The 11892-nt window shown below is 35.0% G+C and overlaps 1 protein-coding gene across 4 annotated transcripts in view; it reads left to right on the top strand.

The window, feature by feature from the left end:
• The window catches only part of Plcz1 (phospholipase C, zeta 1), a 54578-nt gene that overhangs the window by 1107 nt on the left and 41579 nt on the right, over positions 1-11892 (top strand). For all 4 annotated transcript variants that reach the window (XR_260080.1, XR_001232940.1, XM_005379040.2 and 1 more), the window contains exon 3: positions 1335-1458. Coding sequence is in view for 2 of the 4 variants with exons in the window: in XM_005379040.2 (XP_005379097.1) it covers positions 1335-1458 (124 nt within the window). In the remaining 2 variants the exon portion in view is untranslated. The remainder of the gene's footprint in view (positions 1-1334; positions 1459-11892) is intronic.

Raw genomic sequence — 11892 nt, 5'->3', positions numbered from 1 at the left:
CTTCCTTCCTTCCTTCCTTCCTTCCTTCCTTCCTTCCTTCCTTCCTTCCTTCCCCGCCCCCCCTTGATATAGTACTGGGGAGTGAACCCATGGGTCCACTACCAATGATCTACACTTCCAGACTATTTAGATTGCATTCTGAGACAAGTTCTCACTAAACTGCCCAGGCTGAGCTCAAACTTGTAATCCTCCTAACTCAGCCCCTTTAGAGCACTGTTTTTATAGACCTGTGTCATGGCATTCACCCTCTTTGTTGCTTTTCTCATTTTTTTTTCAAGACTTGAACTTTAATATCTTGGATTTGAGTATGAAATTTTAACTTTCTTCCATATCTGTCCTGAGATTTTTCTGGATTTCCTTTGATTCCTGTTTCTTTTTCCTATAAGGACATGAGCTTTGTAACTTTTAGTCAGAGGCATTAAATTTAAAAGGCTTCTTATTCATTCTAGCAATCTGAAATTGAGTGGAATTTTGAAAAATTTTTACCTATAGCTTTTACAATTTTATACATTGTCTTATTATTTCATCTCCATCTTAGTTTTTCAAATTGGTCAAATTTTTGTAGGGTATCTGTATATGTAAGTACACTTGATTATTTTAGTTTTCTGGTTTTTTTTTTGGTTTTTTTTTTTTTTTTTGGTTTTTCTCTGGTACCGGGAACCGAACTCACGACCTTGCGCTTGCCAGGCAGGTGCTTTTTGCTGCTGAGCTAAATCCCCAGGTTTTCTGTCTCTTACCAAATATGCACACTTATGATATTCTAAACTCTGTTTGATATTTAAAATGTTGCTTGTGGGGGCATGGATATAACAGGAAAGCTGACGAAATGTAGTAATAATATAAATCATGGCTATTACTGATGGAAGATTCAGTAGCAGAAATTATGTTGAATGACATATTATGGACTTATTTAATGCTTCTCTCTTCCATAAGATTAGGTATTGATTTTGCCACCCTTTAGGATGACAGAGGTCAGGTGAGGGGGATCTTCAGGAGTAGATGCCTCTCAAGTCCATGCCCTCAGGACTTACAAAACTGTAATAATGTTTGAAGGAATTTCCCAAGTAATTACTTTATTTCTGAAGTTTTGATTTTTATTCTTTTCCTATATGCTTTTGTTTTGTACTCTTTTATATCTCTACTAAAGGATGGTAGTTATCTGTCTTTGTTTTAGATACTACTCATCAAGTGATGATTTTGATATTTACTTTAAACACAATGCAGTTTGTCCTTTAAAATTAAAGATACAGGTAAACTGAAGATAAAACATTTCTTTGAGAATTTTGAACAATGACTTTCTCTGATAATTTCCTTAACATTTTTGTTCTGCATACATGGTTTTTGTCGAAGATTCAGGATGAATTTAGAGGTGGAAAAATTAATGTAGAAAAAACACATAAATTACTTGAAAAATTAAATATTCAGTGCAATTACTTTCATGTGAAACATATTTTTAAGGTGAGATGATATCCACCCCTTGCTTATCCCATCCATGAAGCACTTAATCTAAGTAAACATTAATGACTACTTGAATGCTTTCTGTATAAAATATCTATGAGAAATTGGTCTCAAGAATAAAATGAATCCATTATGCTAACTATATTTATAATGAATTTGAAGAGATTTAGGGAGGAAGTGAATTTGGTTGCTGATTAAATTTGAAATAATGCCAGGCTATTTGTTTATAATAACTTCCTGAATATGAAGGAATTAACTAGAATTGGTTATATGTCAGAAGTATATAGATAATTAAGTGTAAAATAGATGCAATGTAAATGGTTTGTAGACAGCATATGTAGTGACTAGGGTGGAGTATCAACTTGGTTGGTTTTGGATCTATTGGGGAGATCAGTAAAGCCTACTGCTGGGTGTGTTATGGAAGTATGGCCTTGAGGAGTCTGTGTCTGATTCCTCTCCCTTTCTTCTCTGGCACTGTCACCCTGCTCTGTTTTCTGGCCACCATGAACTAAACATCTTGTGCTGCTCTATGCCCTTTTCCCATAATGTTCCTGTTTTGGAACCAGCTGACCATGGACTAAACACCCAGAAACTGAGACAAATTAAACTTCTATTCCTTTAAATTGTAGGTGTCAGGTATTATGTCTCAGTAATGAGAAAGCTAATATAAAAATTTGGTAATGGAGAAGAAGGGTCATTGGTATATCTCTGGTCATATTATTCAGAAACCTTTGGTACTGGTCTGTGGAAATAGTTTGGAATGGTTTGGAGATGCCAATTAGAGAAGTCCTGAGTGCTATAAGCAAGATTGATGAGTGACTGAGGTCAGAACTCAGAAGACCAGAATGCTGATGGGAATGTGGATAGTAAAGACCAGGCTCAGGAGGTTTCAGGTGCAAATAAAAACTACATTGACATCTAGACTAAGGGCCATGTTTGTTATATTTGGGAAGAAAATGTGTCTATATTTTGTCTTGAGATGTTACCTAAGACTAAGATTAGGGTGGTGAACTAATTATCTGGTGGAGGAAATTTCAAGATAGCCAATTCTTCAGGCTGCGACATGGGTACTATTGGCTACTTTTAGCCAGGTTTATAGTGAGAATTCAGGGCAAAAACCAGAGCAGGATAATTTCAAAAACTTAAAATTTAGCCTCAAGGAACTATGTATAAATTTGGAGCCAAAGAAGGTGTGGCTGTTGAAGAGATTATCATTATTAAAAAGAACGGAAGTACTTTGTACAGGGACAAAGAAGAACCACCTAAGGAATTTATTCCCTGGGATTCATTTCACTGTGCTCGGTGATCCATGCACTTGCTGCTATCATGGTCTAAGGGGTTATGGCTATTGCTTCCACTAACAGCAGGCCTTGGCATCACTCAAGTGATGTTGGTTTCACTGCTGTATAGAATACAATAGTTGTGGAGCCAGAGACACTTCCACTCAGGTTGGAAAGGAAGGCCTGGGAGGCCAGGGAAGGAGCCCCTAGACAACAGTGTATGAAGCTGTGGAAATAAAATTGAAAGTACAGTGGAGACTTCAGGAAGTCAGAGATACCAGGAAAGCTGTAGCCTGTGAGTGGGGCCAGCCCAATAGAGATGCCGTGTAGGCTACACTTAGTAAGGCCATAGGGGTGGGGTTGCCCAAGTCCTCTGGAACTCATATCTCATATATCCTGGATATACAACTACAGATACTGGGTATACAACTAAGAGCTGAACATTTGCCCTACTGGGTTTCAGTTTTGCTTTGATCCAATACTTTTCTATCACTTTATTCCTCCCTTTTGGAATGAGAATATTTACCCTGTACTTTGGGAATATGTGACTTGTTTTTCATTTTTACAGAGTTTCATGCTTTGTTTGCCTGGAGTTTCAGCAGAAAATTTGACTTGGATTTTTTTGTTTGTTTGTTGAGTCAGGTTCTTACTTCATAATTCAGGCTGGCCTTAAACTTACTATGTGGCCCAGGCTGGCCAAAACTCATTGTGATCCTCCTGCCTCAGCCTTCTAAGTGCTGGGATTACAGGAGTGTGCCACCATGCTCTGGTTTGACTTGTATGTTTGAAAAATGCTTGAACTGTTCAAACATTGGGCAAGCGATTATTGCACTTACTGTTGCATTCAGGATAGTTGAAGCATGTTAGGTAGAATTATGAACTTGCTATTGTTTTTATTTGGGATTAAGTATGGTTTAAGAAGATGAGTCCACTGATGAAGGGGTGGGATGTGATATCCTAGCCAGACTGATTAGTTAAAAAAAGAAATGAGGAATTCAAGTTGGAAAGGCAGATGTCATGATCTTAGCAAAATCTGATGACTCTATGAAAAAAGCAAGTTAGAACTAATAAATTCAATTAAGTAGAAAAATACAAAATCAACATGTAAAAATCAATTGCATTTCTATACACTAACAGTACACAATTCAAAAACAAAATTAAGAAAACAGTCTTTCTATTAATACAAAAGTACTTAAGCAAAAATTAACAGAGGTGAAAAACTTGTAAAACAAAACTATAAAATATTGTACAGAGTAATCTAGGATATCTTTCCACTTTTTGGGTCTTTAAAATTTTTTTCAATGTTAGTGTTTAGAAATTAAACTGATTTTTGCATATTAATTTTATTTTTTATTTTATTGAAGAAAAAATGTATATGAGTAAATTTCTTAATCTATAGAATGAGGATGTAATATAACTCTGCCACAGAATTGTTTTGGATATTAAATAAGACATTACTTATGTATGTGCCTAGTAATTTAAAAAGTGGGGACTGAATCTATTAGCTAAAGCTACATCCGTTTGTTAAAAAAATCTAGAAATTTGCATTAAACTTATTGATTTCCTGAGGAGCTCACATGAATTCAGACATGAATTTATTTTCTTACATGGTGACTGTTTAGTGTAAATTTGAGTAAGGAACATACAACTGTATGATCTTGACAATATATTCTGAACTTTCTACAAGATTGAGACATTGCTTGAGCAGCAATGTTTCAATATTATAAAATTCTTTTATTATGAAATTTTGTTGCTTGCATCTTAGTGTTTAATTTATAGCATTTAAAATATTTTACAGGAAATACTATATAATTTCAATGCATATATGTAGTCTTAGACTGTATCTTTAGTTGTGTATGAAATAGCCTTTTTAATTTCAAGAATTTCCTACAATAGATTTTATTTTGTTTTGTAATTTTCCAGCAATGAACAACCATTATTAAATCTATGATATGTGTATGGCACTCTGTTAGATACTACACATTGTAAAAAATGAATGAAGAGTTATCTCTTTCTTAGAAGGAAAAGGAATGCAAACATTATTTTATAAATAGGTCATCTCATGGAAAATTCTAACAAGGAATTTGAGAAGGAAGACTCTTTTATTTGAGTTTTCTTAGAAGATGCTATGGTGGAGGTGGCATTTATGATGGACTTTAGAGGATGAAAAAGACAACACAGTATGATCCTGTTTAAAGATTAAAAAATTAGAAAAGAACTAAGGAGGCATCTCAGTGTGATGACCTTGGGTTCCTCCCCAGGGCCAGCTGAAAGGGGGAGAGAGAAGAGGGAAGGGGGAGGGAGGGGAGGAGAGGAGGAGAGAGAGGAGAGAGGAGAAAAGGGAGAGAGAAAAGAGGAGGAAGTGGAGGAGAAGAATGAAGGAAATGCTTAGATTTGCATGACAGAATTTATTTCTGCATATGCACTGTCAGTTTGTGTAAGGATGTATGGACCTTCCATTGTTCTCTGTGTTTTTGGAGTTAGTTCAGTCTGGTCTTTCATGCCTGTGGGTCTAGGGGACATGGTAATGTACTCTTAAGTTATAGCTGCTATTGTGTGTCTCAGTCCTCAGACTTGAATCTGTCTTTCTCTTTGCTTTTCAACTTCTTTTTTTCCCTGATCATTGCTATTTTCACTCTGTCCTGTCTTTTCTGTCATTGCTTACTCCTTGTTACTTTCCTTTTTCTACTTAGATCTTCCCATCTTCAGTGAAAGAACCCTGATTATATATAATTGGCAAGGTGCTTTATTTTAAGATTATATAATTTTAAGGTAAGCATTAGTCAGCTTTCTCATCATTGAAACATAACACATGACAATCCCACCCACAACATAAAGCAGGAAAGGGTTAATTTGGTTCACAATTTCAAGAGATTCAGTACATGGTTGTTGGACTCCCAGAGACAAAGGTCTTGATGTAATGGTTCATGACAGCCAGAAAACAGAGACTGGGAATAGCACTGAGAGAAATGACCAAAGGATAATGTGTAATACCAAGACCACAGCTCCATGACCCACCCAGACACACACAGGAGTGTGCTTTACTAATCTGCTAGGTATTTCTTAATCCAATGAAACTGACAAACCAGGAAGAACAGTCACAAGGTGCTAATATTGTTTAGAACATTTTGGAGACCCAATAGCTGACTTGAGACACAGTATCTCAAGCATGGACACAAGGTTTTCTCCCAAGACATAGTCCATCTCATTCCCACTTGGCACTTTATTCTTCACCTGCTTCTTCAAGTTGCTACTAATAATGCATAATCAATGTTCCCCTTTGAACTTACTTATGCAGGGCTCTTCATATTTGGTTCCCAGCTCAGATTCTTGTATCCACTTATTTTTGTATTTTTTTCTGGTAGTTACCCAGATGTTTTCCTAATAAAAGATCATTTCCTGATATATACTAAAGGTTCTACAGTATTGTGTCCTGCATAGGAAAAATGTTTGAGAGCTACTAGGCTGGATGCTGTGAGGGAAGCTGACACAGATAATACATATACACTGATATTTACAACTACTATTTACTGTATATTTCCAATTCTCACAGCTGTCTGAGGACATACATGGTTCTATCGATCCCTGTTTTGCAAATATAAAATATAAAGCTCAGAAAGTTTCATTGTGTCCAAGACCAGAAAGTTTCATATGTCTAAAGCTCCAATACACTTTGGAGTTTGGGGTTTAATATCATTTTTACACACTGTCAGCTTTTCACCATGACACAGTGCCCTTTTAACACACTGTTTTATTTGAGGTATTTACAATGTAACGCAAGAATTAAGATGTTTATTAAATAACATTAAAATAATGAAACCTCTTTTTCATCTGAGCGCCCTATTCTCTGGTTTTTCATTTGTTGGTGATCTTGTATTTCTCTTATTGTAGTTTTAACTTTCACCAATTTAGGTTTTCCTTATTTCTCCCGTGCGTCAAACACTCTAATGTGTGAAATCCTGTCTTACCCCTCCATAATTTCATTGACATGTTTTCTTTAGTGTCTGTTCACCACCTCCCACTTGAATAACATAGTAACATGCAAATGTTACTATCTTATAAATAGGTCATCTCATGGAAAATTCTAACAGGGAATTTGAGAAGAAAGACTCTTTTATTTGAGTTTTCTTAGAAGACACTATGGTGGAGGTGGCATTTATGATGGTGGCATTTATGATTTTAAACAATCCTGTTTAAAAATTAAAAAATTAGAAAAGAGCTAAGGAGGTATCTCAGTGTGATGACCTTGGGTTCCTCCCAAGTAACCTGCTATCCTGCCACAGTTTTCTATTCCTTGCAGATGCTAAGGGATAACAAATCATACTAAGCGTCCACTTTTGCTAGTCATTTCTTTTCTTTTTTAACTTTATGGAAAAAATAAAACACTACTTCATAACAAAATAATCGAATGATAGTTGCTAATGCATTGAGTATTGTTACCTTTAAAGTAATTATTCAGAGTACAAGCTATGGGCTTTAAAATTTCTCCAACTGATATTAGCAGAAACCTTCCTTTTCAATGAACTAAGAGATACTGATAGTATAACTGATTTGCAGTTTTTTCCTTTTTCCTTCTATCCTTTCCTCTTCCCTCCATCCTAGTTCCTTCTTCCTTTTGAACAATTTCTTCCCATTTTGCAATATCCACTGTACATTTTAGACCTTATTTACTCTTTCAGTTTCTTGTACCAGGCAGTGTTTACATATATGAGTCTGACTTATCTCACTTATGAGTATGCATCAATTTGCCTATAAAATTTCCAGGTTTATCCTTTTTTATGGCCAAGTAGTACTCCATTGTATAAAAATACTACATCTTTATCCATTCTTTGGATGATGGGCATTTGGGCTGTTTCCAAGATTTTGCTGTTATAAATTGTGCTGCTATAAACATGGGTGCACATATATTGCAGTGGTATAATTTTTTTTTTTTTATCTTTTTGAGATAGGGTCTTGCTATGCAGTTCAGGCTGACCTTGAGCTCACTTTGTAGCCCAGACTGGTCTTGAACTCACAAAGATCCTCTTGCCTCAGCCTCCAGAGTACTGGGATTACAGGTGGGCACCACCATGCCAGCCTGATGTTGTTAATTCTTATGGGAAGATATCCAGAATAGAAGTAGCTGGATTGAATGGGACCTCTAACTCTAGTTTTTTGAGGAATCTGAATACTGATTTCCACAGTGGTTGCACCAGTCTGCACTCCCACCAACAGTGGAAAGGATTCCTTTTTCCCCACAGCCCCTCCAGCGTTTGTTATTGGTTGATTTTTTTGATGATAGCCATTCTTTCTGGGGTTAGATGGAATCTCAGTGTTGTTTTAACTTGTGTTTCTTGAATGATGTTGAACATTTTTTTCATATATTTATTTGCCATTTATATTTCTTCACCTGAGAAGTGTGTATTCATCTCAGATGCCCATTTTTGGATTGGGTCCTTGAATTTGGGGCAGTCTGATTTTTTTTCAATTCTTTATATGTTCTAGATATAAGTTCTTTGTCTGAGGGACAATTGGTTAAAATTTTTTCCCACTCTGTGGATTGTCTTTTCACTATGTTGACATTTCTTTTGATGTGCAAAACCTTTTTAATAGAATGAGATCCCAGTTGTTAATTGTATGAAATATTTCCTGTGCAGTTTGGGTTTTGTTTATTAACTCTCTGTCTACACCCATGTCTTCAAGATTTCTACCTACTTTCTTTTCTAGTAGATTTAGGGTTTCTGTTTTAATATTTAGATCTTTGATCCATTTTGACTTTAGTTTAGTGAACTGTGATAGTCATCATTTTAGTTATAAGCTTTAGAATGTAGAAAGGTAATTTTGCCAGCACCATTAATTAAAGAGGCTTTCTTTCTTCCAGTGAACATGTTTGGCCCCTTTGTCAAAAATAAGGTGACTGAGTGTCTTTGTAGTTGTGTCTGCCTCTTTTAATCTGTTCCATGGCTCTTCAGGTCTGTTTTTTCCCCAGTACCGTGCTGATTTTATCACAGTAGTTTTGTAGTATAATTTCAAGGGATTGTGATGGTTCCTGCTTTACCTTTGTTGCCCAGGATTGCCTTTGCTATCTAGGTCTCTTCTCTTTCCAAATGAATTTTAGGAATATTTTCTGTACTTCTGTGAGGCATGCTAATGGTATTTTGTTGGGATTGCATTAAATGTGCTTAACAGTTTTAGAGTATGGCCATTTTCACTATGTTGATTCTTCCTATCCATGAGCAAACAATATCTTTCCATTTTCTGATATCCTCTTTGATCTCCTTTTACTGAATAGTATAATTTTCAATATATAAGTCTTCTACTTACTTTGTCAATTAACTCCTAAGTATTTCATTTTTTGGATGCTATTGTAAAGGGTGTGGTTTCCCTAATTTCTCTCTCAGTGAGCTTGTTGTTTGTATAGAGGAATGGTATTGATTTTTGAGTGTGACTTTGTGTCCAGCAACACAACTGAATTTAGTTATTTAATCTAGAAGCCTTTTGGTGGAGTTTTCAGGGTCTTTTATGTAGAATATCATGTCAGCTGTGAATTATGATAATTTTACTTCTGCCTTTCCTATCCTTATTCCTTTTATTTCTCTCTCTTGTCTAATTGTTCTGGCTAATATTCACAGAACTATATTGAGTAGGAGTGACAATAGTGGATGTCTTTGTCTTGTTCCTGATTTTAAAATTAAAGGTTTCAGCTTTTGTCCATTTAGTATGATGTTGGCTGTTTGTCATAGGTGGCTTTAATCAGATTGAGGTAAAGCCCATCTATTCAAATTTTCTGTAGGGCTTTTAAAATCATAAGTGAGAGTTGGATTTTGTCAAAATCTTTTTCCACATCTATTGAGATAATCATGTGATTTGTGTCTTTAGCTCTGTTGATATGGTGTATTACATTTATTGATTTGTATATGTTGAACCATCCCTGCATTCCTGGTATGAATCCCACTTGGTCATAGTGTATAATCTTCTTGATGATTTGCTGCATTCTGTTTGCTAGTATTTTATTGAGGATTTTTGCATTTATGTTCATTAGGGAAATTGTCCTATAGTTCTCTTTGTTGGTTGGGTCATTCTCTGGTTTTGGTAGCCAGGCAATACTTGCCTCCAGGAATGAGTTAGGGAGTATTGATTTCTTTTCAATTTCTTTAAATATTTTGAAGAGTATTGGCATTAAATCTTCTCTACATTTCTTGTAGAAGTCAGCTGTGAATCCATCAGGACCTGGGCTTTTCTTTGTTGGTAAGTTTTTAATTACATTTTCAATTTTATTAACTGATATTGGGTTATTTAGAATTTTCAGTCTTCTTGATTCAGTTTTGGTAATTCACACATATCTAGGAATCTATCCATTTCTTCTGTGCTTTCCATACTATGGGAGTAAAGATTTTTGAAGTAGATATTGACAATCATCTGAATTTCTACAGGATCTGTAGTGATTCCACCCTTTTAATTCCTCAGTGCAAGAATTTGAGTCTTCTCTTTCCTTTTTTTTGAAAAGGTTGACTAAGAGTTTACCAATTTTATTTATTATTTCAAAGAACCAACTCTTCAATTTCTTAATTCTTTGTAATGTTTTCTTAGTCTCAATTGCATTAATTTCTTCTCTGGTCTTTATAATTTCCTACCTTGTATAGGTTTTGTGCTTGACTTGCTCTCCTTTTTCTAGAAGCTTGAGGTGCATCACTAGGTTGTTTATTTGTGCTTGTTGTTTTCTTGATGTGAGAATTCATCACTATAAATTTCCCTCTTAAGATTGCTTTCATTGTTTTCCACAGGTTCCAGTATGTTGTACTTGAATTTTTGTTTAATCATAGATATTGTTTAATTTCTTCTTTAATTTTATCTGTGAACCACTGGTTGTTCAGAAGGGTGTTATTTAATTTCCACATGTTTATGGAATTTTTGCAGTTGTTTTTGCCATTAATTTCCAGTTTTTTGCACTATGATCATATAGTGTCCATGAGATAATTTCAGTTCCTTTGCATTTACTTAAGCATGTTCTATGGACTATTATATGGTTTATTTTAGAGAACATCCTATGTGCAGCTGAGAAGAATGTGTATTCTGATGTTGTTGGGTAGAACACGATAAACATCTGACTAAGTCCATTTGCTCACAGGTTTGGTTCAGTTTTAAAATTTCTTTGTTAATCTTTTGTCTAGTTGATCTATCTGTTTGTGATAGTGGGATAATAAGTTTGCTTATTACAAATATGTTATAGCTCATTAGATTTATCATGTCTATTAATATTTGTCTTACGTAGTTGTGTGCTCCTGTATTTAGTGCATACATATTTATGATTGTTACCTCTTCCTCTTGAATTTTTCCCCTAATAAGTATGTAGTGGTCTTCTTCATTTCTTTTGATCATTTTTGGTTTGAAGTTCACATTGTGTGCAAATAGAATAGCTACTCCTGCCTTTTTCTGGGTTCCTGTTTTATCATTTGTCTTTCAGTCTGTGAACTTCCTTTTGAGTTAAATGTGTTTCTTTTATACAGCATATTGTTGGATCTTGCTTCTTAATCCATTCTTCCAGTCTGTTTCTTTTAACTGGTGAATTGAAGCCATTTACATTGATAGTTATAACTAATATGTATTGGTTTATCTTTGTCATGTGATTTTCCTGCTGTTGGTTCCCTGCTTTTGCCCTCTGTATAATTGCTTGCCCTAACTGGTGGTTTTTTTTTTCTGTTGTTGGAATTGTGTTCATTTTTATCTCTGTTTAGAATATCTTGCAGTAGCCTTTTTTGTGTTGATTTGATGGTCTTATTTCTCCATTGTTTTTGAAAGATAGTTTTTGAGGGTACATCAATCTGGGTTGGAAGTTGTTTTCTTTGAGGACTTGAAATACTTCACTCTATGCTCCTCTTGATTTGAGGGTTTATTTTGAGAAGTTTGCCATAATTCTGATGGGCTTTCCTTTATAGGTGATCTGTTTCTTTTCTCTACCAGCTTTTAGCATTCTGTTCTTGTGTTGAATTTCTGGGATCTGATTATTATATGTCTGGGTGTAGATTTTAGTGATGACTAACTGGAGTTCTGTATGCTTCACTTATTGTATGTCAGATTCTTTTCTCATGCTTGGGAATTTTTCTGCTATTACTTCTGCAAATGGTTTTTCTATGTGATTTGGGGTGACTTGCTTTTTCATTAGCACCAGTTATTC

This window comes from Chinchilla lanigera, unplaced genomic scaffold (genome assembly GCF_000276665.1).
Source record: "Chinchilla lanigera isolate Chin_1 unplaced genomic scaffold, ChiLan1.0 scaffold00012, whole genome shotgun sequence".
NCBI lineage: Eukaryota > Metazoa > Chordata > Mammalia > Rodentia > Chinchillidae > Chinchilla > Chinchilla lanigera.
Note: the sequence above shows the minus strand (reverse complement) of the source record. Positions and strands in the feature narration are given on the sequence as shown.